Source organism: Ictidomys tridecemlineatus, chromosome 10, assembly GCF_052094955.1.
Source record: "Ictidomys tridecemlineatus isolate mIctTri1 chromosome 10, mIctTri1.hap1, whole genome shotgun sequence".
NCBI lineage: Eukaryota > Metazoa > Chordata > Mammalia > Rodentia > Sciuridae > Ictidomys > Ictidomys tridecemlineatus.
The window spans coordinates 30,611,800-30,639,678 of NC_135486.1; the positions used below are offsets into that span (position 1 = coordinate 30,611,800).

A 27,879-nucleotide genomic window follows, 5' to 3' on the forward strand; every position below is an offset into this window, starting at 1 on the left:
CTTCCTCTGAGTGAAGGCTGTCAGTCACAGGAACAGGGAGAGGAATCGTCTATGTTTGTAACACTCATTTGGTTTGGTTTGGTTTTTTAACCCAGAGCCTGGCCCACACTAGGCAAGCACCCCACCACTGAGCTACACCTCCAGCCCTGTGATGCGTTTATTTGGATGGTTTTTGAACACCCTATTTGCCAGGCATCCCACTAGGATTGGAGGGTGCATAGGTGATTAATTCCCTGCTTTGAATAAGCTCAGATATGTCGTCACAGACTAAATAATCGGAATTCAGTTGGATGAGTCTGATAGTAGGGATAAGGCAGGTTTATAGAGACCTGGGCTTTATGTTTATTGACTCACACACTCCTCACAGTAGCTCTTGACAGGTAAGAACTATAATGACTCCCATTTTATAGATGAGACAAAGGGGGCTCAGAGATATGAAATGACATGGGGATGGGGTCGCACAGCCAGTTAGCGTTGTGCCAGAGTAAGGATAAAGGCAGGGGCAGTGCTAGACACTGGCTCAAGAATTATAGCTTCACACATGAGCAAGACGAGTATTTACGAAACATCCTCGGGATTCAGAGGGTGTCACCCCAGCTCTGCCTGGGGAGGCAAGGGAAGCCTCACAGAGGAGGTGACACCAGGGCATAGCCATGGCTGGGGATAGGGCTCAGCTCCTGGACACCCTGAGGCCTTTTTCTGAGGGTAGATCCTACGTGTTTTTGCCATAAGGTGAATGAATGAATGAATGAATGAATGAGAAGGAAATACCGTAGCTATGTGAGGTGATGGGTGTGTTCGCGAGCTTAATGATGGTGATTATTTCCTAATGTGTATATCCAATCATCAAGTTGTACACCTTAAATATTTACAATAAAATAAATAGCTGACCTTTTCCTGGTTGCAGAAATGGGCAACCTGAGCCCCAGTAGAGTCAGTGGAAAGGGAGTTCATGCGTCTTAGGTCTCTTCTCCAGTGTGGGGCGTCCTTCCAGGTCTACCCCAGAAGGACCCAAAGGTTTGTCCTTCACTGTTGCTTCCTTCCACAGGAAAAATTCAAGCAGAACCGGTCCCTGCCAGGGGCCCTTGGTTATCAGCCAGACTTCCTTGGGAGCATCTCCTCTTTCCTGTCTCTGGAGCATGGGTTTTGCTGTTCTCTGCCCCCTTCCATTTCCCAACATCTTCCCTCTTATCAAACCGGCTTCCTGCCTCCACGGTGACACCGCCTCACCCAGCTACCTTGGGTGGTCCAGTTACCTCACAGGGTGAAGCTCTGAGAACATTTTCCTAATGTGCAGCCAGAAACTTCCGCTTCCTGTGCCCAGGGCTGCCCCCCTCAGCCCTCCCCTCCCACCAGCCTTGCTCTGTCAACACCCTCCCCCGCGACCCCCACCTCATCATGGCCGTGTCCAGCCAAGAGGACACAGAACGTGCCTGTGTATCCTGAGGGCTGCCAGGACTGGATGAAGACTTCAGAACGAGATTGCAAGCCATCCTTTGAAGCGCTTGCTTTTCAGGCCAGAATAGCTGTTGCGGGGCCCAGTGTAAATGAAAATGGAGGGCCTCTTGCCCAAAGTAGGAAGTATTTCAAAATGGCAATAGCAGAGAGTTAAACTGGGCCCTTCTGAGTGTGAGGCCCTGTGCAACTGCACAGGTTATCTGCTCGTGGAGTCAGCACTGGAGAGCAGTGTGTGTGTGTGTGTGTGTGTGTGTGTGTGTGTGTGTGTGTGTTGTGTGTGTGGCGGGGGGCAGGGCAGTGGTCACAGGGTAGTGATGGTAGAGCAGAGTTTGAGTTCAGGCCTTGAGTGTCCAATTCAGCCATAAGTTAGTTAGACCTTAAAACAGCATCACTAGGCCATTTGTTCCCTTCGCTGGGAGTCAGAGATAGACTGGAAGGGAGACCAGAGGCCAAGAGAAGGAACCAGGCTTGTCTAAGGTCACACGGCCAAAAAAGGCTTTCTACCTTAAAGGGCAAGAATTGGGTGAGCCTCTGTCTTTATGACGGGTGGAAACCTTGGGAATGTCTGATGCTTTTTTAACGGCCCAGCACTCCCTAATGCACAAATACAGATGCACAAGTGTGCCTTCACACATGAGCAAGACGAGCACGTCTGAGAGCTCACGTACTCCGACACACGCCCCCTCCTTGTAGGTATCGCAGGTTCCTACGGCCACAACCAGACTCAGGCACCCAAGAATCAGGGTGCACTCTTATCTCCCCCGGGTCCAGGCATGGCCTCCCTGTCTGATCTGTGTCCTCTGGTTGCACAAGCTGGCCTCCCAGGAGAGTCCTAGGTCAGAACCACCAACTTGGTAGAGCAAACCCTGTGTTAGAAGATTCTGCACGTTGATTCCGTGCCTATCACTCTACAGGGCCCAGAGCCTCTTGCCAGTGCTCTTAGCCCTCCTGCGGCATCAGCTGAAGGATCTAAGCTTTGAAATCTCCGCTGGCCTCCCTCTCCCAGCTCTGCGCAATTCTCTTCCTACCTTTGCCTGGCACCAGCCTCGCCCTTCTTCCTTTTGTGAGGGGCCAGGCCTGAATGGGCCCCCTGGAACCAGACCATAGGAAACCGCCCTCCACGCCCCACCCTGGCCCCTCTCCTGAGCACTGCAGCTGAGCGGCCTGCTGTCTTGGGGCAGGATGTGGAGGCGTTGGGGGGGTTCAGCCCCCTCCTCCCCAGGGGAGAACAATGAGGCCGCTAGTCAGGGTGGCAGGCGGAGGGAGTGGGTGGGGTGGGGGCTGTGGAGAAGCATCAGAGCTCTGCGTGCGGCCCCTGAAGGGACAGCTGAGTGATGAGGCCTGAGTCACATGCCCCACGTGCTCCTTGAACTCCCGCTCGGGTGCCTGTCGAGACACATCAGAAATGCACAGGGTAAATATTTAGAGGTAATCATTTTCGTGGCACCTAGCAGCTCCCTCCTCACTGAGGATGAGCCAGGCCCAGGGCACAAGAGGAAGGAATCGAGTCAGACCAGGATCTGCAGCCTGGGCATCTGTGGGCATCACCCTGCTTCCAGTCAGATGTAGCCAGAGGCTGGTGGATGGAGCCCAGAAACATCCCGAGGACCAAACGAACCCTCTTGGTGCAACTTTTTTCCTGTTGTTGACTGTGACCATCAGCCCCACTAGGGCCTCCACAGAGCCCTGCTTCTAGACCTGGCAGGTGGCCGTGGTCCTTCTGTTTCCACAGGAGTGCAGGGAGGGAACCATAGGCAAGGACCAGCCCCACATTTAGCGTGACAGTTCCTTAGCTCTACCCTGCCTGGAACATCTTCCTTCCTTAGAGGACATGGAGTCCGGAGCCCAAGCTTTATCAAAGATAAAACATTTGAGACTAAACAGTCTTTTTATAGACTGGAACTGGGCTCCCAAGCACATGTCCCTGGCCACCCCAGCTGGCCTCTCCCAGCACACACATAAAGCAACACATTTCTGGGGCGGGGGAAAGGGAGGCACATGTTTGAGGGCACACGTGCATTCCCAGAGCAAGGTGAAGGCCTGAGGGTGCTGCCTAAGGACACGGTAGTCTGGTCTGGGCTCACCTCTGCCCACCCAGGGAGGTGAGCTGAGAAGCAGCTCTTAGGAGTTTGAAATAGGAGGGAACCCAAATGAGTCGGATATAAACGCACAGCCTCCAAGAAGAAAATGCCAACAAGAGCCAGGACCTGCAAACAAAGTCCCCGACTCCGCCCCACCCACCTCCAGGCCTGTGGGGCTGGGACTCTGGCCCACAGTCCACTGAGGGAAAGGTGGAAGGAAGAAGCAAATATTTATTGTGTAGGTCCTATTTATTAGTCAATCTGTCAACATGAGTTCTTGATCCTTACAAGGACCTCGCTAGCTTGGTTTTATTTGTTCCATATTATTATTATTATCATCATCATTATTCATTTTATTTTTATGGCTGAGAAAATGGCTGGTCCAAGTGATCAAGAGCCCCAGGTTTGATAGGTGACTGTGGAGGAGAGAGAGGACCTCAGGGCCTTTTGACTCCAAAGCTCCCTGCTTTTTTCTTTTGTTTTCTTAAATGTAAAATGGAAGCTAGCCTGGGGTGGTTGTGAGGATTAAGTGGGATTATTTGGATAAAGGTTGGCCAATGCCTGGCACAGAGTGGGCCTCCAGTAAATGTCAATGTAGTTATTGTGGTTAATTTGTTTGCAGGTCATCTTAAAGGACAGTGACGCTAAAACCACTCACAGGGTCTCTTAGGTAACCTGGAAGGTTTAGAATGATCTAGGCTGTGAGTGCATGGAGGGATCCGGGCCTTCACACACCCCCATTCAGGAATCTGGGCATCTTCTAGGATGTACCAGGAGACTGACAGGGAGCAAGGCCAACGGGAGGGAGACTGTCAGAGAGCCCAGAGGGTAGCCAGACTCCACTGGCTCTGGGACTGGATGACCCCTGTGGCGGCCTGGGGATGGGCACAGCAAGGCATGGACATGGACATCCACTGAGGCTGCTCTGTAGGTGAGAAGGGCAGTGATCCCGGGCCTCAGTTTCCCCACTGGTAAAAAGAGTGCATAAAATATTATCTGCACTAAAGACCCCTCCCTTCCTCTCTGAAATGCTACGAATTTTCCTCTAGCTCCTCCGTTTGTGGGGAAGTCAGCTTCCTCCATTGTCCTAATTGCAGCTGTCCCAGGAGAACCCTGCCAAGGAAGACTGAAAGGAGGAGGGTGGATGGGGGACTGGACAGAGGCAGCTCAGGGGCCTGGCTCCCAGCCCTGCTCTGCCTGCGGAGCTAGGAGGGCATGGCAGGGTGCAAGTGGGGGGCTGAAAGGAACTGTAGGAAACTCTGTCTCCCCCATGGGGGCTTGGGGCATGACAGTGCAGATGGTACAGGTGGGCAGCTTACAGCCCCCTCCCCGTTTTCTCTCCACGCAGAGACCTCAGCATGAACAACCTCACGGAGCTTCAGCCCGGCCTCTTCCGCCACCTTCGCTTCTTGGAGGAACTGTGAGTGGGAGTTGGGGGATGGGAGGCCAGGCTGGGGCTGCCTCTACCAGCTGAGGAATCAGGTCACCTCAGGAGGAAGGGGGCTTGAGGGAAGAGAAAGGAGCTTGGGAAGCCAAGCGGTGTCCCGCTGACCTCTGCTCCAGGTGTGAGTCCTGGGGGGCAGGGCTAGGCCTGGGCGGTACAGGAGGTCTGGAGTCTAACTGCATTCCTCCCTGAAACCCGGGCCTTTTTGTAACTTTTTTTTTTTTGGCAGTCCTAGGGATTAAACCCAGGGGCGTTCTACCACTGAACCACATCCCCAGCCCTTTTTATTTTTATTTTGAGTCAGGTCCTTGCTAAGTTGTTCAGGGCCTCACTAAGTTCCTGAGACTGGCCTTGAACTTGCCATCCTCCTGCCTCAGCTTCCTGAGTTGCTGAGATCACAGGTGTGCGCCACTCGCTGTGCCTGGCTCACTTTCCCTCTCATTGTCCTTAGTTGCACATCTCCCCAGGGTCATCTTTGAGCTGCAGCTGAGCCCTGGGTCCAGCCACCAGCCATTCTCTAGAGCCCAGTGGTTCTGAGATGTCACTCACGTCTACCCTTTGTTCTCTATTCCCACGGCTACTGCCCCAGACATCCCTGACCCCTGGGGGAAACCAGCCTCCTAAGTGACAGATCTGCTGCCTCCCTTCTAATGTTCTCTGTACAACTTCAAGATGCAGCCCACCAGCTCAAGAGCCCTTGGTGGCTCCCCACGACCTGTAGGATCAACGTCTTATACCCTTCCCTACAAGATCCTCTTCCCTGGCAAAGTCCTTTCTGGGTAATCCCTCCCCACAGTGTCACTCCTGTCTGGCCTCACACTCAAGGAGGCTCAGGAGGAAGTCACCTGCTCCATTAGAGTGTCCCTCCTGATTGCTTTGGGAAACCAGGTCACTCTGTCCCAAGTCTCTTCTTCCCCTAGATCCCTGGGGTCCTACAAAGCTTTGCTTAAACTGCACAAACTGTGGGCTCCTGGCCCTGGAGACGTTTCTGCCCCATCCCTACCCTGACCTACCACTCCCTCACAGGTGTCCCCTCCTCACCCACTGTGCTCCTCAAGGACAGGGAGTCCATCAACCCCCAGGGCTGTGGCTGGGTTTGCTGCAAACCCTCACAGCCCCAGAGGTTGATGGACTCCCTGTCCTTGAGGAGCACAGTGGGTGAGGACAAGTCAAGGTGACCTAGGGGAAACAAGCTGGAGGTCCCTCCTGCCACCCGCAGGGAGCTTGCTCAGGGCTGGCGAGCTGGCACTGTAGGGTGGGTCCAAGGGGCATTGTGTGTGGGGGGCAGGGTTGGTGGAGCTGAGGAATAGGGGGAGGAGGAAGAAGAGGAGGGGGAGGGGGAGGAAGGGGGGAGGGAGAAAGGGAGGAAGCCAGTTTTCAAAGGAAGTGGACAGGGTAAGAGGGGCCTTCCCAGGTGGATGTGACAGCCTGTCAGGGGAACAAAAAGTTACGAGCAAAGGCCAAGTGCTCAGGAAAGGGGACAAAGAGGGGGACAACCTGAGAGTCAAGGCTGGTTTTGTAGCTCCTGCTCCCTGAGACAGAGTCAAGCTCCAGGACCCACCCAGGCAGGAGCCCATCCACAGAAGCCAGGCTTGGTGACCTCAAATGTCCAGATGCCTTTCCACACAGTTATTTTTGAATGACAAATGTCAAGTCAAGAGACTTCGATTAGATTCTTTTGGGGGTGAGGTGGGATCTAACCCAGGGCCAGGCAAGCATTCTACCCTGAGCCACATCCCAGCCTGAGATAAAACATATTGAAAAAAAAAAAAAAAAGCTCCTGCTGTATTCCAGCACAATCTCCACATCTGCAGGCTCACAGGAAGGAGAGATAACGTCCCTGGGGACTCTGGAGGTTCAGAAGTGTCTTCTGAGCCAGCCACAATTAACCTCTGCCCAGTCAGGTGTGAGCATATTTTATTACATTTGCTCCTTTTAGAATTGATCACCTCCTGACAAATGGGGAAATGCTTAATTAGACCAGAATGTCAGGGGGATGCCAGAACCCCATCTCCCAATGCTCCCCAATTACTGGGGGTGAGCTGTGTGGTGTAAGGTGTGGGGAGATGCAGACCTCTGTACCCATCCCTTCACTGGTGACATGGGCAGTGCAGGTCAGTGGTCAAAAGCAGGATGTGGGTGGCCCAGCTCAGCTCAGGACAGACCACGGTGCAAAGTGAGCCCCAAAGATTGTCAGATCTGGGGCGAACCTTGTGCTTCTGGAGGGGAAGTCACTTGACTCAGCCTCAGTTTCCTTGTGTGAAATTTCTCTTGTGAAATTTAAGGATAGCTAAATCCAAAAATCTGAAATAACTTTTTGAACTCTGACCTGACGGCACCATCAGCAGACAATTTTGTGCCTGACCTCGTGTGATAGGTCACAGTCAAAGCCCAGGAGCACTAAGACCATTTTAGGGGCTGGAGTTTTAGCTAAGTAGCAGAGCATGTGCTTAGCATGCACAAAGCCCGCGGTTCCATCCTCAGCACCAAAACAAACAAGCAAAATTATTGTATGAAATTACCTTCAAGCCAGGGATGGTGGCATATGCCTGTAATTCCAGCAGCTCAGGAGGCTGAGGCAGGAGGATTGCAAGTTCAAGGCCAGCCTCAGCAACTTAGTGAGGCCCTAAGCAACTCAGCAAGACCCTGTGTCAAACTAAAAAATAAAAAGGGCTGGGATATAGCTTTAAGCATAACTGGGTTCCATCCCCATTACCTGAAACCAAAGTATCTTATAGGGTTTTGTGAGAATTGAGATGGCATGTGTGGAGTAGGTGTAGACCTCAATAAATGCTAGCTGTCACCACCACCTCCCCCTCCCACATCCCAAGATACGAAGTAATAACGGAAGTCACCCCCTCCTTGGGTTACCTGCTGACACCACTGACCTTTGACTCTGATTTCCAGGCGTCTCTCTGGGAATCATCTCTCACATATTCCAGGACAAGCCTTCTCTGGTCTCTACAGCCTGAAGATCCTGTAAGTATCAGTGCACCCCAGTTTCCATAAAGGTGCAGCAGAGAGACTCATGGTCAGATGGAAGATCTGCAGCCTGACTCTTGGTTGACCACTGATTCGCTTCTTCTCTTCACTTTTTAAAAATTTGTTCTTTTTAGATACACTCGGCAGTAGAGTGTATTTTGACTTTATCTTCACTTTATTTTCACTCATTATGTCCAATGCTTTGCTTTGTCTTATCTGCAATAAACTGTAAACAAATGTTGACTGTAAACAAATGTTTACATTTGACTGGAAACAAATGTTGAATTGCACCTGCCAGGGTGGCCACCATAGGGAGAAGTGAAGTTTTTTTTGTGTGTGTGCCATGAGTAATGCCCTAAGGCACAGGGCTTGGTGGGGGAAGAGTTCAGTTGCAGCACCCTCCCTGAGACCCTCAGGCCAGGAGAGGCAGAAGACTGTTTCTACGGAGGAAGAATCCAGATGGGTTTTCTTTGCTCATTTTTCTTTTTGAGGCTCAAATGTGCATTAGCTCATTCTCCTATCTTCTCCTTCAGCCTTCAGGCTGCTTCTGCCCAATCCCTTTCACCTTCCCTTTGAAGCAAAAAGGAAAGTGAGTTGGCAAAGACCTTGGGTTAATTACCTTGCTTTCCCTTGCCATTGGCCTGAGGATTCCACTTCAGAGAAGGGAAGGCTGAGGCCCGGTCTCCTCTCATCCCAACCCATGACTCACTTCAGCTCAACAATACTGTCCTCCCTGAGGCCTTCTTGGGTCCTTATGACGAGGAAGGGTGGAGGAGGTGGAAGCACTGACTCTGGAGGTGGGCTTCCTGGAAAGGCTCCTTACCCCAGGGATTAGGAAGAAAATGAGGATCTTAGGGGGTGGATCCTGAAGCAAAAGAACGGTCATTTGGAAGCTTCCCTAAGGTGCTGGCTGAGCATCCCCCAGCTCTGTTACTCCTTTGGCCCTAACTAGACTTGCAGGTCTTTGGGTAGTTGAGCCTGAGGGGATAAGGGACTGAAATCCAGTTCTGTGCCCTGGTTGGATACAGCACCCCACTCAGACACTGAGATATCTTTTTAAATTTTTTCTTAAAGTTGCTTTTGGACTAGCAGGGACCTTCCCACATGGTCCAGCCAATCATCCAAACCTAAGCACTTTCTTCTTTTCCCACGTAATTGGTGTTGTTGGGGCACCTCTGGTCCCCAGGTCTCTCTCCATCTGCCTCTGAATCTCACTCTCAGGGCTGTCCTGGCTGCTGTCCCTCCTCCATTCTCTACTCTGCCCGTGGGTGCCTCCTGTCTGTCCTCAGCCTCCTCTTCTGTCTCAGACCTTTCTCTCCCTCTTGGCACCTCTGCTCCTGCCTCCCAGGTCTCCTTCCTGCCTCTGCCCTCCGTCTTGCTCCCCATAAGCACAGAGCCATGGGGGTGGGGGATTCTGAACCAGAGGCGCAGTGCAAGAGGCCTACTTGGTGGCATGTCTGTGCCCCGTGGCAGGCTCAGACCTGCAGCTGAATTAGAGAGCAGGGCTCTGTTTGCTGGGCCTTCAGAAGATGGGAGACTCACGTCCCGCTCCTAAGACTCTGGCTTAGAGATGAGCCTCCCCTTTCTTCTCTGCCTGCATTAGGCAATAAATCAAAGCCCAGGAGAAACCGCAGGCTGCCCGCCGCCCCCTTCCCACCAACGGCACCTTGGCGCAGCAGCAGGGCGGCCAGGAGAGCGGAGGACTGCCAGCCCATTCGCCCCCATCTCTGCCAGAGACCTCTGCTTTGCCCCATCCTCCAAGGCCACCAGGTCCCCCAAACCTGCATGCCGTTCCTCTGCCTGCAGACCTCTGCTTTAGGAGCAGGCAGGCCGCCTGGGGAATCCCTCCTGTCACTCCAGTGCTTCAGAGCACCCCAGCATAGGACCTTCCCGATGTCTGACGTCCCTTGTTGCAGGTCCTTCCATTGTTTGGCTTTCAGGCCTGCAAGAAAAATAGGCCAGCAAGAGAGCCTCTCTGCACCAGGGACCCCAGCAGCTCCCCGCCTCCTCTTATCCAGGACCCTTCTCTGAACTGCACCTTCCTTTCTCTGATGCCTGGGGGACAAGCCGCTTCCTTTTTACCCTCCCAGAAGCAAAGGATTAAATAAAGTGGATTCCCTCTCTGATCCTCCCTGAATGACTGTGGCAGAGCCCCTCCCTCGGGTCCTCCCCCCAGGCCAGCCCTGGAGATATCACTAGGGCTCTCCTCTGTTCAAGGTTGGATCACGTTGAGAGTTGGCCTCCACAGGGAGTCGGCAGCCGTTGGCTCTTGTGTGTGTGGACATCAGGTTCACTGCCAGGCTCGCTGGTGGTGCTGTCCCAAGGGAAGCTACTGTTCTTGCTGCCCCAGGCACATGGGACAATGCCTGCACCTCCAAGGGCCCTGTCCTGAGTGCCTGTAGGGCCTGGGGGTGGCTGTGGCCAGAGCCCTTGGGCTCAGGGTGTGTGTCTGTTAAGCCTCAGGGTCTTTAACTCAAAAGGTTGCAGCCCCACCTTCCCTCCCAGAGCTTTCCTGCCAGAGAGCAGGACCTTAGTCCTTAATCCAGGTCTTAGTCCCCTTCTCGGAGGACCAGCCAGGGCCTGTGCCCACCCTGCATCAGGATACTGTGGTCCCATCTACCAAGATGCCTGCTGGTACCAGACATAGTGGCACACGTCTGTCATCCCAGGAACTCAGGAGGCCGAGGCACTCTCCACAAATACCAGGCCAACCTGGGCAATGTAGCAAAAAGGCTGGGGATGTGGCTCAGTGGAAAAGTACCCCCTAGGTTCAATTCCTAATACTGCCGGGGCGGGGGGTGGGGGGACAAGAAGGAGGAGGAGGGGGAGGAGGAGGAGGAGGAGGAGGAGGGGGAGGAGGGGGAGGAGGAGGAGGGGGAGAAAGGAAAGGAAAGAAAAAGAAAAGAAAGGACTCTGCTGGGGCCTTTGTTCCTCACCAGAGCCAGACCCAGGAAGCAGGTGGCAGACAGTCAGGGCCTTACCATTCCGGCCCTGCCTCCAATAGACTGGGAAGATTTCCCCAGAACCCTTGCTCCTGGGCTGAGCCCCGAACCCCTGGGAGTCGGTGACTGCAGATTCCTCGCCAGTGCCATCTTGGTGAACATAAGGGTCTAGAAGGGCTCCTGGCTTCTTCTGAGCGGGCCCATCCCTCTGAAGCCCTGGCTGGAGGGCACCAAGGAGCCGGAGGGAAAGAATTCGTCTGGCCTGTCCTGGAGGACATCTCCCTATGCCAGCCTCTAGGGAGCCCTCTCCACGCGGCCTGGAGCTGTCTGGGGTTGTCATGGGCTGTGTTTATGCTCCACCTGGCCAGACAGTGGCCATGCCTGGCCCAGAGCTGGGGCTCCATCTGTGTTGTTGAACTGAACTGAACAGACCCCAGGAGGGACGTGTGAGTCACCGGGGAGTGCTGGCTTTGGGTGAGTCTCACTGGCCTGCTTCATGGGCCCAGGCTGTCCAGAGCCCAGGGAGACCCTCTAAGGGATTGGTGGACAGGAAGAGGGTCTCTAGTATAGCAGGAAAACTGGAGCCCAGAGGACCTCACCACAGTAGGTGCCGGGAAGACGTTCCGACGCCCTCTCCCTGCAAATCATTATTTCATCATTTAAAATGGGATAGTTGGAACAAACTTCCCAACATTTTTAGCTACAAAAACTTAAAACAAAAGCTGAGGGTCTGGTCAGTGGTAGAGCTCAGGTCCAGCATGGATGGGGCTCTGGCTTCCATCCCCAGCACCACACCTAAAAAAGGAAGAAAAAGAAATAGAGAAAAAAAAAATCCCAGAAATTTAAAAAGACCTTGTATAGAAGTCTCAACATTCAACAGATGAGAGAGAGCTCTGCCAGTGTGGGTTGGGGGCTCTAGGCGCTGTCTTGCCCACTCCAGGAACCCCAAGGCCCCTTTGCAGAACCAAAGGAAGGGCCTGTGGAGCCACTGCTGGGTCACCTGTGGTACCCTCTGGCTGTGGCACTCATGGTTCTTGTCCCCAATTGTCTCTCTGGCCAGAAAGATGTTCCCCAGGTGTTATGGTTTGGATATGAGCTGTCCCCCCCAAGAGCTCACATGTGAGACAATGCGAGAAAGTTTGGGGGAGAAATGATTGGGTTATAGTCTTAACCTAACCAGTGAGTTAATCCCTGATGGGATTATCTGAGTGGTAACTGGAGGTAGATGGGGTGTGGCGGGGGGAAGTGGTTCACTGGTGGTGTGGCTATGGGGTATACATTTTGTATCTGGGGAAGGAAGTCTCTCTGCTCTCTGGTCACCATGTGAGCTGCTTCCCTCTGCCACACTCTTCCACCATGATGTTCTCCCTCACCTGGAGCCCCGAGGAGTGGAGCTGGCCTTCTATAGACTGAGACCTTCAATAAACTGTGAGTCCTTCAATAAACTTTCCTCCTCTACAATTGTTCTGGCTGGGTCCTTCAGTCACAGCAGAGGAAAAAGCTGACTGACACACCAGGACACAGGGAGGGAGGGTGCTGAGTACTAGACTTCTGCCAGGCTCAGCTCCACATGTCAATCACCTGAAACCCAGGGTGGAAATGACACCTGTGATCCCAGTCATTTGGGAGGCTGAAGCAGGAGGATTGCAAGTTGGAGGCCAGCCTGGGCAGCTTAGTGAGACCCTGTCTCAAAAGAAAATAAAAATGACTGGGCTCTTTTATTTGATCACAGTCAGCACGTGAGGTCAACATCATTATCCCCAGTTCATTATGTGGCAGAGCAGTTGCTTAGTATGTGCAAGGGCTGGGTTCAATTCCCAATCCCCAGTCACAAAAAAAAAAAAAAAAAAAAAAAGAAAGAAAGAAGAAAAAAAAATGTCACTGTAAATTTGAAAAACTGTGAATGCCTCATATTTCTCCCCCAAGGACTCTGCCCCAGAGACTTAACTGAGTTACTGTGTGGCTGGGCATTGGGAATTTAAAAACCTTCCAGGTGATTCTAACATGCAGTCAGAGTTGAGTGCACAGGATTAAACAGACTTTGCCTCACCAGGCAGAACCAGGGCCAGCAAGAGAAGTAGGGAAGGTCACAAAGCCCTGGCCTGGGACACAGGACTGAAATCCTGGGATCCTGCCATTAATCTGTTTTGCAATTCAGGGCAAGTCACCACCCCTCTCTGATCCTCCATCTCTTCATCTTGGAAAACAAAGAGGCTGCTCCCTTCTAAAAGTCCTTCCAGTCTTTAAAACCTGACTGTGCTTCAATAAAGAAGCTGATGGCTGGGTGACGAGACCAGGGACAGCACTGGAAGCAGGTGGGGGCCGGAACCAAATGCCGTGCTGGACTCCAGCTTGCTGGGTTTTGATTCAGGAAAGAAGGGGCTTTCTGGTGGCCAGGTGGTGTGGCCTGGCATGAGTTCTCTGGGGAGACACTGAGTTCCCTGACAGTGGAAAATAACTTAAGAGCCCCATGAGGATACTGCAGAATCTGTGTTGGAGGTACGATTCCTACACCTTAAAGGTCTTTCTAGATTTCCCTGTTTAGGATTTGGCAGAGGAAGGGGTGGGGCTTTTTGGAGGGTGGAGATACATGGAGGTGCTCTTTGCGGTGGAAGGTACCTGTTCGGGTCTAGTCCTGGAGGAATGCACGGCCTGAGCAGCCCCAGCTCCCTTTCCCAGCCATCATTTCCCTGTACTTTGCTTCAAGCATGCTGAGGCCTCGGGGTGAGAATCAAGGCAGCTCACTCAGGTGGGGAGAGAAGTGCTTGCCTTTTCCCATGAAAGAAGTCAGGTGGCTGGAAGGAGAGGAGCTCCCCCCTGCATGCCCTCAGCTCCTCTACCTGCACAGGGAAGTGCGGGTTCCCAGGAGCTCCAGCATCTTTGCCCAGGGAGCTGCCCTGGAGTCCCTTGGCCAAGCAGGCCTCAGTTCCAGGAGAGGAGCCTGAAGAATGGGTCCCTTCCCCTGGTTGACCTGTCACTTCTTTGTGTGTGGTTAGGAGAGACCGAATCCTTGACTGCTACAACTGGGGGAAGTCTGTGCATCTTCTGGCAGCTTCTTCCTTTAACAGATGAGGGTCTTGAGGCCCAGAGGAGGGTAGTGACTTACTCCAGTCCTCCAGTAAGTGGTAGAACTGAGACCAGATATTAATAACGGTCAGTGATGTCCGCCAGCATCACCTTAGTTTTTTCTTGTTGCACAGGGTTTTCAAGGGCTATTTTATTTGATCACAGTCAGCACCTGAGTTCACCATCATTATCCCCAGTCCATAGTGGAGGAAACAGAGGCCCTGGGAGTTTAAGCAATTGCACCTTTCATACCCCTGGAGAGGGGCAGAGCTGGGGATGCAGTCTCAGGGCCATCTGACAGAGCCTCACGTGGGACATCATATTTAAGGAAGCTGGAGAGGCGCGGGTTTAAATTCCATTCATGAAGGGAAACCATCATTGGAAAGCTCTCTCTGACACCGCTTAGAGCCTGCGCTGGAGGGACCAGGAGGCTGAGACCTTTGGGATCACGGAGTGTGCATGGAAAGGGGCAGGGTCCTCCAGCTGCTCAGGGCAGCCTGCCCTTCTCCCACACTTCCCTCCCTCTCTCCTGCTGGGTAAGACCCCAGTCCTGGGCTGCCTGAGTCTGAATTTTCTCTCATCTTCAGCTATGCCTCCACAAGGGGCTCCTTTCTGCACTCCCCACATTCCTGCAGTAGATGAGCATCCTGTCCCAGGGTGCTGAAATTTGGTTTGTATTTGGGGTCTTCATATATCCGTAAGAGGAGATCAGGGAAGGTAACAGGTGACTCTGACCTGAACAATCACACAGCAGGCAACAATAGCTACCAGGCTCATCAGCATTTTCTGGCCCCTGCTCTACCCTGCCATCGAGATAGGTGCTATGTGGTATCATTGGTTAAGCATCCAGACTGTGGGTCTAAACCTCTGGATTCAAACCCCAGCTCTGTCTGTCCCTTATCAGCAGTGTGACCTTGACATGATCTGGTGGAGTTGTAATAAGGATAGGTTTGGGTGAATACCTGTTAACACCCCAACACCAGGTCTTGGCAAGCCAGCTCTTACTATTACTAAAGTCAAGATCAGGAAATAAGCCCCGTTCCCTGAAGCCCAGTGATACCTACGTGACCTTGGGCAAGGTGTTTATCCTCTTGGAGCCTTGACCTTCCCCTCTGAACCAGGGCTAACAATAACACCTTAGAGGGAAGACTGGACCCCTCAGGTCAGCAACATACTGGGGCACATAGTAAGTGCTCACTGAGAGATCAGCCTCCTGCACCCCACCCCCCATAATTCCCAAGGAGCCTAGGCAGCTGAGGCAGACCCACAAATGCACCTGACTCCTCCCCGGACAGGTTGCATGCACAGCTTAGGAGGGGGTGCTCCCTCACCGTGCCTGGGACAGTCAGCCATATCCTTCCTGCTTCTTCAGCTATTTCCAGAGCTCCTGCTCCCTGGGTGCCCTCTTCTCATTTCTGGATCTGGGGGCTCAGAAGTAAAGGATGTTCTGATGGCAATGGCTACCCAAAGGCTTCTCTCCATTTTGTCCTCCAGTATCTCCCTTAGAACCAGGCAAGCAGGACCCTTGCTCAGGGGTCCTACCTCAGGGACTTCCTGCAGTGTGGGGTGCCTTCCTCAAATGTCCTAAGGTCCCTCTGCTGCCGGGAGTTGGCTGGAGTTAGTGGTGCCTCTGGGAAAGGTGTCCCATTCTGTCATTGCTCCCCGACTGCATGCTCCCTGGGGTTTCCCTGCATGCCCCCAGGAGCTCCACGATCCCAGTCTGGGGAGACATCCTGTGGCCCAGCCCCAATTCCAGGAAGGCAGCTTGGCCAGAGGGTCATTTCCACGAGTTGGTCTGTTACTTTTCTAAATTCTGTTGTGTGAGGCTGGCCCACCAGAACAGGCTGGTGTGTTGATCTGGTGGGCCAGCCTCAATTCTTTCCTTTCCTCCCTCCCTTCCTCCCTCCTTTCCTTCCTTTCTTTTCTTACAGTACTAGGGATAAAAACCAATGATACTCTATCACTGAGCTACCCTTTTAATTTGGGGGCAGGGTTTCATGGAGGCTGGCCTTGAACTTGGGATCCTCCTTCCTCAGCCTCCTGAGTTACTGGGACTACAGGCATGTGCCACTGTGCTGGGTTTCAAACTGTATCTACAGACAAGGACTCTAAAAACACATTTTCCTGAAACCCTGACACCCTAGGGTTGGCCTTACCCTCATTCGTGTCCTCCTCTTCCACAGAGGAACCTTTAGCCTCTTAGTTGAATAGCTAGAGAAACTGAGGCCCAGGGAGAAAAAAAATCCATATTTCCCCACGTGCTTCCTGCCAAACTTCAGCAGAATTCCATGGATTCCAACTTCGGCCCTTGTTGCTTCGAGGACATCTCCCTTCCTTTTCACCGTTCTCTTTCCTCCTGCCTCATCCTGGAAGCTCTTCTGAGATGCTCTCTCCCCACTCTGGGCCTCCCAGCCTCCAGTGCACACCTCAACAGCCTCCGACTCCCCACTAGCAATAGAGGGGAGGGGCTGGAACAAGATTCCCTCTGGGGCTCTCAAGCAAGAGGGAGGGGCCTGGCTTGGGGCAGGGGGCTCAAGCGGGGACCCCCTCACCCCCTGCCACCCCTGGCCTCATGCCCTGTGGGTCCTCAAAGCCCCTTTTCCCTTCCAGGATGCTGCAGAACAACGAGCTGGGAGGGATCCCGGCGGAAGCGCTGTGGGAGCTGCCGGGCCTGCAGTCTCTGTGAGTCACTGAGGGGCTGTCCTGGGGGTCACCCGCTTCCTGGGAGCTGAGTCGCAGTCCAGGCGCCCCTGGCCTCAGCCCTTCCTTCTCCTTCAGATCCCCTTCTCCACTCCGTGTTCCAGACAGCTGGCTCCTCCCGACTTTGGTTTCTTGGGGGGTTTGGTTGTTGTCGGCAGCAGTGCGTCTGTGTTCCCTTGTGTGTGTATTAGGGGAAGGGAGACCTCCCTAGGTAGGGCCACCAGGGCAGCAGTCCCGAGGCGACTGGCATTCTGCCATGTTCCCAAAGAGCATCAGGAAGGGGCTGTCTCCTCCACCTAGCCCGCTCTTGCCCCCAGGGCTCTGCGCAAGGAGAGAAGGTGGGTGGGAAGGAGAATGGGCTGTCATGGGCCACCCATGACAGATCCATTCCTCCAAGGAGCCTGTAGTTCCCTTCTTGACCAGCAGGGGCATCATGGCAGCAAGATCAAGCCTGCCCGAGAGTGGGAACAGGTGCTCCGGGGTGATGGAACCTAGCCCACTGTGGTCCTCTGGGTCAGGTGCTGGGTTTATCCACACAACACACAGCACAGAGCTGGAACAGAGTAGGTGGTGCCTCACACATGCCAGTTGAACACCACTGCATTTCCAGTGACATCTCATCATCCTATGGGAGAATGGATTCATTGGGGCAGGGGGCTCAAGCGGGGATTTAGAGAGAAATCAAAGTTGGAGGATGAGATTGGAGCATGACACCTGCCAGCAGGAGAAACAGAAGCGCTGACAGTGAAAGGAAAAAAGCCTCTGGTATTCTGCTATTCACAGCTTGTAGGTCCTGCTGTGGCCCTGCCCAGTGCATGGACATGGAAGTCAGACAACTCAGAACTGTCCTGACTGCCCTTGAGTGGCAGGAGTTTGGGGTGGGCTTTTCTCCCATTCCATCATAAAAACATGGGTCCAGCCAGGCAGAGTGCTGCAGACCTGTCATCCCAGCAGCTCAGGGGGCTCAGGCAGGAGGATTGCAAGTTCAAGGCCAGGCTCAGAAACTTAGAGAGACCCTGAGCAATTTAGCAAGACCTTGTCTCAAAATTTAAAAGGGCTGGGGATGTGGCTCAATGGTAAAACACCTCTGAGTTCAATTCCCAGTCAAAACAAAACAAACAAACAAAAACCCAGTCCTGGGGGTCCTGCCTAGCTAGCTGTGCCATGGCCACCATGGTTGGGACCTTTATCCCCTAAACTCCCTGGGGCATCCTCTCACTTCCTTCTCTGTTTCTGAACCTCAGTGTCTGCCCTCCCCCAAGCTGCCTGATTTGCCCCAGTGACCGAACCTGTCTGTCTCCCCTCATTTTCTTTTCGCCCTCCATCCCAATGTGTCTAGGCCTTTGGCCCCAGCCACCCCTCTCCTTCCAGCCAGCCCCACCACTGGACAGAGCCAGCAACCCGGCTGCCCCTAGGAGCCAAGGTCAGGAGATCAAAGGCTAGGAAAGCCTGCGCTTGCTCCCCCTCTGGCGGGCAGACTAAACATTTACTTAGGGCACCAGCAAAGGACAGGGACAGCCAAAAATAAGAGGGGTGTGTGTGTGTGTGTGGGGGGGGTTGACATTTCATCCAGAGCATCAAAGAGGCCTTCATGGGAAAAAACTTGGAGTTCACTGGACTTCTTTGCACTTATGTTAAGGTTAAGTTGCTTTTTAAATTTTTTTAAACTCGTGGATCCCATTTTTTGCTTAGGGGTTCTAAAGGCCTCACTTTCAGACTAGGCATGGAGCTTCTGAACTAGACACGCCATTTTCCCTACACTTTCTGGGAAGTGGGCAGACCCTGTTGGTTTGGAGATCTAGATAATTAGTGTCTTCCCCCAACCCCATGACTCCCTGTTGCTTGTGTGGGTCAGGGGATGGGGACAGAGGCCCCATTCCCCACTTCCACAGTTGTAAGGTAAATGAATAGATTTGCCTCTTGCAATCCTGTGGGAAAAGTACAAGCCAGCCAGAGAGGAAAACGTGGCCTATGGTCCTGGCACCTACCCTGACTATCGTGGGGCTAACTATCTTCCCTGCCTACCTCACAGGGTTGTCATGAAGATGACTGTGCAATACATGGGAAGGATTTGCAAAACGTTCTACACAGCTGTGATACGTGATGATACTATTGCAATATTGTTTGTCTAAATGGTCATCGATTCATTCATTTTGCAAATAATTTTGAGGCCTTACTAGGACCGCAAACCTGAGTTGAGTTCTGAAGGATTAGGAAGTGTCAGTATGGTGAAGAGGAAGACTGCCACAGGTAGAAGGAACAGCACATGCACAGAGATAAGAAGGAATCCTGAGTGTGCTCTAGAGAATTTGCAGGAGGGAGTTTGGCTGAACTGTGTGTGTAGTGTGTGTGTATGTGTGTGTGTGTGTGTGTGTGTGTGTGTGTGTGTGTTGTGTTGGGGCCTAGTGGGAAAGGCAGTGATGGGGAAAGATCTGGAACTAGCAAGTGATGATCCTGACAGGTAGGCAAGGGCTTTGCTAAAGCTTTGAACTTTATGCTTAAGCAAGCGGGGAGCTGTGCTGGGGTGTGGCTCAGTGGTCAAGTGCTTGCCTGGCGTGCATGAGGGCCTGGGTTCCATCCCCAGTATCTAAAAAAGAGTGGGGAGCCATCGAAAGACTTTTAGCAGGAGAGCAATGTGATAGGGTTTGGGTCTCCCCTCCATCTTTGGCAGCAGATGGGGGCCAACCTGGAGGTGAGGAGCCAGCAAAGAGACTCCTGAGTGAAGTGAGTATGACAGCAGCCAAAGCAAGAGGAGATGTTGGTGAACTCTGGGAATATCAAGGAGCCAGGTCAGGACTCTGGTGTCGGACTCCCTGGGTTCAAATCTCACCTCCCTCACTTACCACTCGGGAGACCCCAGGCAGGTTACTCAACAGCTGTCCTTCTGTTTCCTTATTAACAAAAAGGAGATGAGGATGGTATCTATGTACCTCCATAGGATAGCATGAGGTGAGGTGATAAGCATGAATGACCTAGAACAGTACCTTTCTTTGCCTCCAGCACAGTTACCATTATGATTAGTAGTACCACTGATGGATGTGGGGGTTGGAAAAGCGAAGTCAAGTCAACAACCGATTCTCTGGCTTTGACCTCAGGGTGGACGGAGAACCTGGTCACCAAGAGCTTGGTGCAGGATAAGAGCTCATGATGAACGTGTTGGACAAGTTGTGAATAAGAAGTGAAGCCCAGAGGGTGACCAGACAGGCTGGAAGGTTGGTCGCTGTGACTGTAGGACACAGTGTGTGTGCATGTGTATAGTGAATGAGGGATGCACAAGCCCAAAGAGTCTGTATGATTGATGTTATGTCCTGAGCTTTGGGAAGTTGTAGGGATTCAAGGAGAGACCTCCTCAGACCTCAGTGTGGTGCTGCTCCCCTTGTTTCTGGTCCCTCCATCTTGGACAGCAAGACCAGCCCCAGTTGCTAGGCTGAGGGAGAAGTGGGTTATGGGCCCATATGTGGAGCACCCTGTGAGCTAGCGCTCCGGGGAGGGTTGACACCCCTGTCTGATTTCTTCCTCACAGATCCTCTTTAGGGACTCCCCCCTCTGCCATAGATGAGGAAACAGAGACTGACAAGTGTGGGGGTTCTGCAAGGTCAGGGCTGGTGAATTGGGAAGACAGATCTGCACCGTGGTTGTTGTATTCCAAAAACTGCCACCATCAGTGATCTTCCTGCTTCCCCAGGAGTATCAGCAGAGCCAATAGAGGAGGGAGGCATACAGGGGACAAACCTCTGCCTATGCTCTTCCAGGGGTAGGATGTCCTCCCCAGAGCAGGCCAGGTACACCTCTTGTCCCTGGAAGTGACCATTCTTATCTCCAGAAGGCGGCGGGTTGTGGGGGGGATCCCTGAATACTCTCATAGACATTCTCAGAGACTCAGGGAAAGACCAGCCCCGTGGTCCTGCTTTCTACCAGCTAGAACCAGACTTTGGGAAGTAGGAACTAGGTTTGGGGGAGTCTTGGGTAGGGCTGGGTAAGGGTTGGGGCCAGCCGGCCCAGCATTCCAGGCCCCAGGTACCGAGTCAGACGTGGCGCACAGGCTGTTTGGCTTGGCACCTGGGCTGGCAGCACCCAGCCCCCCCAATTCCCCTCCCTGGATACACTTGCTTCCTCCCCAACTGATGTGGGAGGGGGAGAGCGGTCACGCCAGACGTGTCACGCCAGGCTTGAGCACAGGCCAAGAGAAACCGCGGGAAGCCGGCGGAGACAGGGGGAAAATAGAAACTGGTGGGGGCGAGGCCGGGCCGGGGAGGGGGAAAGCGCGGAAAAACAGAGCAGCAGCCCAGGAGGGGCTGGGCACAGAGCCGGGGGAAAGCACAGGGGCAGGAATAAAGGGGAGAAAATAGAAAAACAGCCCCATCCTGGACACCCTAGGGGGGAAACGCATAATTACAAAGGACAGCCACATGAAACGTTGTGTGGCACTGGGGAAATTAATCAAGAGCAGCGCCAGACTCCCAACTGGAACCCGCTAGAGCTACCACAACCCCTTCGGCTCAAGCCAGCGGTGGAAAACATGCAGGCAGCGGCTGGTCACTGGAGGGAAAGAGGTAGAGAGGCTGGGGTGGGAAGACGTGTGTGCGTGGATGTGCCTGTGGGCACAGGGAGGTCCCTGGCTGGGGCCAGGGAGGAGCGGCTCCCACTTAGCACACTTCAATATGTGAAGTGCATTCTCTGTCTCATTTAATCCTGAAAATTCTATCAAGTAGCTTCTATTATGTCCATTTTATAGATGGGGCAACTAAAGCCCAGAGAGGTTAAGGAATTTGCTTGAGGTCACATAGCTAAGAGAGAGTAGGGCTGGAAGTTTAGATTGGTTCTGATTCCAAAGTGCCATGCTGTTAACCTCTATTCTTTGTCACCCCTCTGAAGCTACAAGTTTTAGGATTCAGAGACTTAGGTTTAAGTCCTAGCTCTGTCACTAACTAGTTGTAAGGAAAGTCGCCTCCCCTTTCTGAACCTAAAGTTCCCCCTCGCTAAAATGGGAGGGTCACATAGGATGATTGACAGAAAGGTGTCCCAAGAGCATGTCATGCCACAGAGATACAAGGATTTTCTGTTGGGATTACTGGCTTTGGAGTTGCTTATGATTAGTGTGTGCTTGTCCTCTGTGGGCCTCTGTCTTTCTCTCTGTGCAATGGAGAGTAACCTTCTTAAACCCTTCCAGTCTTCTGAGGATGCTGCACATTGAGGAGAGGGATGACCTGTGTACCTCCAGGGGAAGAATGATGGAGTCCTTCTGCCCAAGGGCAGAGTTGCCATGGGAACAGGGATAGGAGGTATTCCCAGAGAAGCCAAATGCAAGAGGCTTCTGGACAGATGCCCCTCTTTCCATAGCTCCGACCCTTCTCCAAGGGTTAAGTCACACTCCTGAATAATGCCCAGAGCCAGACCAATAAGAGCCAGCACTTGGATGGCACTTGACTAGCGTGAGTCACTCATTTATTCCCTCAATCCTAACCACACTCCTCTGGGACAATTACTGCTAGTCAGCTTGTCACCCCACCGTATTGATGAGCAACTGAGGTATAAAGGATGAAGTGGCTTTTTGTACCACCAGGGTCAAAATTCAGGTGCCACATCTATGTTTATAGCAGCTCATTTCACAACAACTAAGTTAGGGAACCAACCTAGGTGCCCTTCATCAGATGAATGTGGCATATATACACAGTGGAATATTACTCAGTCATAAATGAAATTGTGGCATTTGTGGGTAAATGAATGCAACTGGAGATTATCATGATAAGTGGAAAAAGCCAATTCCCAAAAACCAAAGGCCAAATATTCTCTCTGATATGTGGATGCTAACTCACAATGGGAGGTGGGAATAGAAATTCACTGGATTAGACAAATGGGAATGAAGGGAAGGGAGGGGGAATGGCAATAGGAAAGATAGTAGAATGAATTGAACTTTCCTGTGTTCACATATTCACATATGAATATATAAGCAGTCTAACTCCACATATGTACAACCACAAGAATGGGAAGTTACATTCCATGGATGTATAATATGTCAAAATACACGCTACTGTCATGTGTATCTAAAAAGATTAACAACAAAATTCAGGTGGCCAGGCCCATAGTCCACACACACACCTATGGTGCAGGGCTGCCTCTGGGAGCCTCTGAGAGGTTGAATGAGAGGCTTCGAACCTGGGAAATGGGCCTGTGTAGTGTTTCTAGAGTACCTGCCCCAGAGCAGACCTTGAGTGGAGCTTGGCCTGAGGAGGCCAGAGGATTCTGGATTGGCCTGATTTGGTCCTTACCTGAGGAGTTCTAGAGCTAAGCGGAACCTGGGCTGGGAAGAAGGTGCTGGTTGCCTGGGGAGCTAGGGCATGCTGGCATCAGCATTGACCCTGGGAACCCCCAAAGACTGTGAGAGAGGGCACGAGGCTGGCTGTGCCTACAGACCTACATTCAGAGAGCATGAGGCACTTCTAAGAGCTGTTCTCCAGCAGCAGCAGCTCAGCCATCTTACCCAGTACCAGGAGCAATGTGTGTATACACAGCTCCAGCTTACGCACAGGCCTGAGAAGGGACAGGCCATGCCCAGGACTCTCCAGAGTGCTACAGATGGAGCCAGGGGTGGAACTAAGTAGGGTCTTCTTGTGTGAGGGTAGGAGAGCCCAGACATGGCGTCCCTCCTTACTCGCAGCCTGCTGGAGGCAAACTTTCAAAGAGGCCCCAGAGGGGGCTGGGGATGTGGCTCAAGCGGTAGCGTGCTCGCATGGCATGCGTGTGGCCCGGGTTCGATCCTCAGCACCACATACAAAAAAAAAAACAAGATGTTGTGTCTGCCAAATACTAAAAAATAAATATTAAAAAATTCTCTCTCTCACTCTCTCTTAAAAAAAAAAAAAAAGAGGCCCCAGAGGGAGGCCCAGGTGATTTTGGAAGAAGCAGCCAGTTTTGCAAGGGTTGGGGGAGGGGGTTCCCTCCAGGAAGCCTTCTCTTGGGCTGCCTGAGCACTGAGGGAAGAAAGAGGATATCATGGGAGGACAAGGAGGGTACCTTTGAGGACAAGGGACTGAGGATAGAGCTTACAGAACAGTGCTTCTCAAAGTGTGGACCCCAGAGCAGCAGCACTTGGGAGCCTGTTAGAAATGCAAATTCCAGAACTATTGGGTCAAAGTCTCTGACGCTAGGCCCAGCAATCTGTGCTTTCGGAAGCCCTCTAGGTGATTCAGAGGCGTGTTGAAGATTAAGAACCGCGGACATGGAAAAAAAAAGGGTGGTAAAAAAGCAACCACAAAAGAGATGGCTTAGAACAACAGAAATTTATTCTCTCCCAGCCCTGGAGGCCAGAAGCTCCATGGGAAAACCCTTCCTTGCCTCGTCCAGCTTCTGATGGCTTCACATTCCTCAGGCTGCCACCCGTCAGTCCCTGCCTCCCATCTTCACATGGCCTTTCCCCCTTCCCCTGTGTCTCTCTATAGTCCTTTATAGGGACTTGCGTTGGGTTTAGGGCCCACCCAGGTATTCCTGATGGGCTCATCTCAAGATCCTTAATTCGAGAAAAAAACCTTGTTCCAAATAAGGTCCCATTAACATGTTCTGGGAGTTAGGACACTGATATATCTTTATTTTGGGGGCGGTGCTCACTACAAAGGAATAGGATGAACAGGAAATGAGGGGCAGGAAGCCTGCATTCTGTGGCACAGTGCTTGGGGATGAAAACCGAGGTGGCGTCTGGGGGAATGGCACACGGGGGTGAGGGGATCAGCTGCCCTTGAGCCAGCTGTGCCTGCACAGAGGGAACCTGGCAGAGAGAGGCCAATAACTGGCAGGCCAGGGGAGCAACAGGGTCCTGAGGTCTGAGAGCTCTGAGCCACGGTCCCATTCTGAAGTTGCCCACCCTGCCAGGGGCACGCCCTCCATGCTCCCCCCCCCACCCCGAGCTCTGCAGGTGATCTGATGAGTGCTATCAGCACCCCCAACTTGCCAGTCAGCCAGGGAGGACCCTGGGGCCCAGGCGTGCCAGGGGACCCAGACAAGGGGTCCCGAGGGATGCGCGAGGTGGCGAGGTGGCAGATGGCCTCCCTGGAATGGCTATTTCAGGCTCCATGATTATATGCTGCTGTATTTGGATCTTCCCAAGGTTCCGGGAGTTGATTACTACATGCGTCTAGGGCAGAGGCTGCTCTGAGGTGGGCGAGTGGGCAGGCTGGCAGCCCCCTGCAGCCCATGAGGGTCTGAACATGGATAATTTGGCTCCTGAGAGATGCTAAGAGAGTGTCCAGGGTGGGCTGGGGCCTGGGATCGGGTGGTGATTCTTTCAGCCATAAATGCTGGTCTGGAACAGACGTGGCCCAGACTGGGCCACCCAGGAGCTGCATGGTGCCTGGCCCTGAGGGAAACACCCCAGGGCAGACTTCTGGGTCTTCTCAGCTCTCCTGCAGGCTCTGACTGTGGTGCCAGGGGCTGTTGCTGGCCAGACATTCTTCTCTAACTGGGCTGCTCCTGAGCTCTGCAGAGCTCCAGATGGCGGAGGCCTGAGAGACAAGAGAGGCAGAGCACCCAGGATGGAGATGGTGACTCAGATTTGGTTTAGATGCAAGTGGGCCCCAGGAAGAGCCAAGAGGTGGGGCAGTCCCTCCCCCATGGGGGTGAGGACAGAGGCGAAATTCTCCTAGGTCTCCTTCCCAAGTATTTTTTTTTTTTTAAAGAGAGAGTGGGAGAGGAGAGAGAGAGAGAGAGAGAGAGAGAGAGAGAGAGAATTTTTAATATTTATTTTTTAGTTCTCGGCGGACACAACATCTTTGTTGGTATGTGGTGCTGAGGATCGAACCCGGGCCGCACGCATGCCAGGCGAGCGCGCTACCGCTTGAGCCACATCCCCAGCCCCACTTCCCAAGTATTAAACTCCTGGGTTCTGGGAGTGACTGGAGAGGAGAGGAGACTCCACCTGTTTCTTCATCCATCCATCCACCCATCTGTCCATTTATTCTTTCCAGCTTTGTAGAGTGCTTGAGATGCCTGGCACAGAAGACACTGAGATAATAAGAGCTCTGCCTTTCAGCAGCCCGTAGCTTGGTGTGGGAATGTCCTACACACCGGACCCCATCTTCCCTCCCACCCCATATACTGTGGACATTACATTCCTAGACAGAAAAGCAGTGCAAGTGGACGCCTTGTAGAATTGGTTTATGATAGGGAGTTGAGTACCGTGAGGAAAACCAGGTGAAGTCTAGCGTGTGTAATAACAATCACGCTGGTAGTTAATGTTTGCTGAGTGCTCACTCTCAATGACTAGGCTCTGGGTTAATGCTCAGCAGACATCCTCTCATTTCTTCCTTGCATCAAGGCCCCACGGGAGGTGCTATGATCCCCATTTTACAGATGAGCAAATGAAGAATTTGGGAGCTGATCACAGAATTGGTAGAGGCTTCGTCTGAGTTCCGGGGTTATGCAGGTTTTTTTCTTTTGTACTGGGGATTGAACCCAAGGACACTCAACCACTTAGCCATATCCCCAGCCCTTTTTATTTATTTATTTTTTATTTTGAGACAGGGTCTTGCTAAGTCGATTAGGTTCTTGCTCAATTGCTGAGGCTGACTTTGAACTTGCGATGCTCCTGCCTCAGCTTCCCAAGACGCTGGGATTACAGGCATGCGCCACTGCACCTGGCCTGTGCATGCTCTTAACAGGCCTCTACACTCTGCAGAAGGGCGGTTGTGAGGGCTGCTGGAGACCTGGTTCCCCAGACTCTCTGCCTTACAACACAGAGAAATTTATAAAATGTAGAGTCCCTGCTTAGACCTTCTAAATGGGAATCTTGAGAGTTTGAGTCCAGAAATCTGGATTAAAAAAAAAAAAAAATCCTCCCGGATGACTCTGATGCAGAGCCAGGTCTGGGAATGTGGATAGAGGTCCACATCCTCTATTCACGGACCTGCAGCATTGGCATTCCCTGGGAGCTAGGTAGACGTGGGAATCTCGTGCTCCACGCCATACCTACTGATTCAGAATCTGCATTTTTACAAGGCCCACCCCTCCACCCTCTGTGTGATCAATATGCAATTTAAATTTCAGAATCACTTTTCTTTTGTCCAGGAGCATATGAGACACACTGCCCAGAGGTGCGGTACCTTGTCACCTGGGAGATGTTGAAAGAAAGCTCCTCCCTCTTTCCCTTCCTTCTGTCTCCTCTTCCACCAGTCTTGACCCAAATAGCAGTGGTGTAGTACTGAGGAGGGGGTGGGGCTCAGTCACCTCTTATGAAGATCTCCTGTGGCCTCCGGCCCCAGAAAGGTGCTGCACCCCCACTTACCAGGTGACAAGGCAGGACACCCTGAAAACACCTCCAGAGAGAGTCCCTTTCTTCTAGGAGGCACAGGGAGGGTGGTGAGAACTTGAGGGTTGCATGTGTCCTTTTTCCTCAGGGAAGAGACTGCTTTGTGAGGGGACCCCCAGAGATTTCCCTTTGATGGGTTGCCAGAGCCCCTCAAGGCTCTGCATCCTTTTGATGGCTGCCACCCACAGCAGCTCACCCCACAAACACTGTGGGCTGTCACTCCTCCCTCTCCACCACCCAAGGGTCCAGACCTCAGGAGCGGTTGTTTTACTTAAGAGAGTGTAGGGGAAGGAGCTGGCTTCAAGTCCCAAAACAGGTGCTGGGGTGGGGAGGGGAGGGAAGCCACCTTGGCGAGAGTCCCCCGGATGGGGTCACATTCCAGAACAACTGATCTTAGAGCCATCTGATCACAGAGGCTCATAAACAGATCATCCCCTTTCGGAGGGAAAAAGCGTCTGCAGGCTGGCCTGGGTCCCAGCTGGCTGCAAGCCCTGTCACTGATTCACTGAGTGACACTGGGAACACGCAGCCTCTCTCACAGGTGGTTTTCTCACCTGTAAGAGAACATTGGACTGGGTGACCCCACATGCCTTCCAGCCCTGGTATTCTGAGGCCCTGTGGTCTCCAGTGGGTGGCCTCTGCCTACACAGCCTTGGCAGGTGGCCAGGGGGAGCCTGTCACTCACTGTCTTTTTCTGGTCGTGTGTGGATCTCCACATCCAGCCAGGGGCTGGCAGCCACCTGGGCTCCCACGGTTCATAAAAGGGTGGAAAATTACTCATAGACTCTTGAAAAAGACCACTCTTTCCCAGCCCCTGACCTGTCCTCTCTCCGCAGGTCGGCTGAGGGGTTGGGGGCGGCAGCCAGGGGAAGGTCTGCTGCAGGCTCACGGGCCACTCTGCCTGGCTGG

The 27,879-nt window shown here is 52.8% G+C and overlaps 1 protein-coding gene across 5 annotated transcripts in view; it reads left to right on the plus strand.

The window, feature by feature from the left end:
• Nucleotides 1–27,879, plus strand: part of Lgr6 (leucine rich repeat containing G protein-coupled receptor 6) — a 121,783-nt gene that overhangs the window by 23,707 nt on the left and 70,197 nt on the right. For 3 of the 5 annotated variants that reach the window (XM_078022591.1, XM_078022590.1, XM_005330341.5), the window contains exons 2-4: nt 4,888–4,959; nt 7,891–7,962; nt 16,584–16,655. In XM_078022591.1, coding sequence (XP_077878717.1) covers nt 4,888–4,959; nt 7,891–7,962; nt 16,584–16,655 — 216 coding nt within the window. Of the gene's footprint in view, nt 1–4,227; nt 4,471–4,887; nt 4,960–7,890; nt 7,963–16,583; nt 16,656–27,879 lie in introns of those variants that run through there. The other 2 variants (XM_040277177.2, XM_040277176.2) reach the window with 2 other exon arrangements.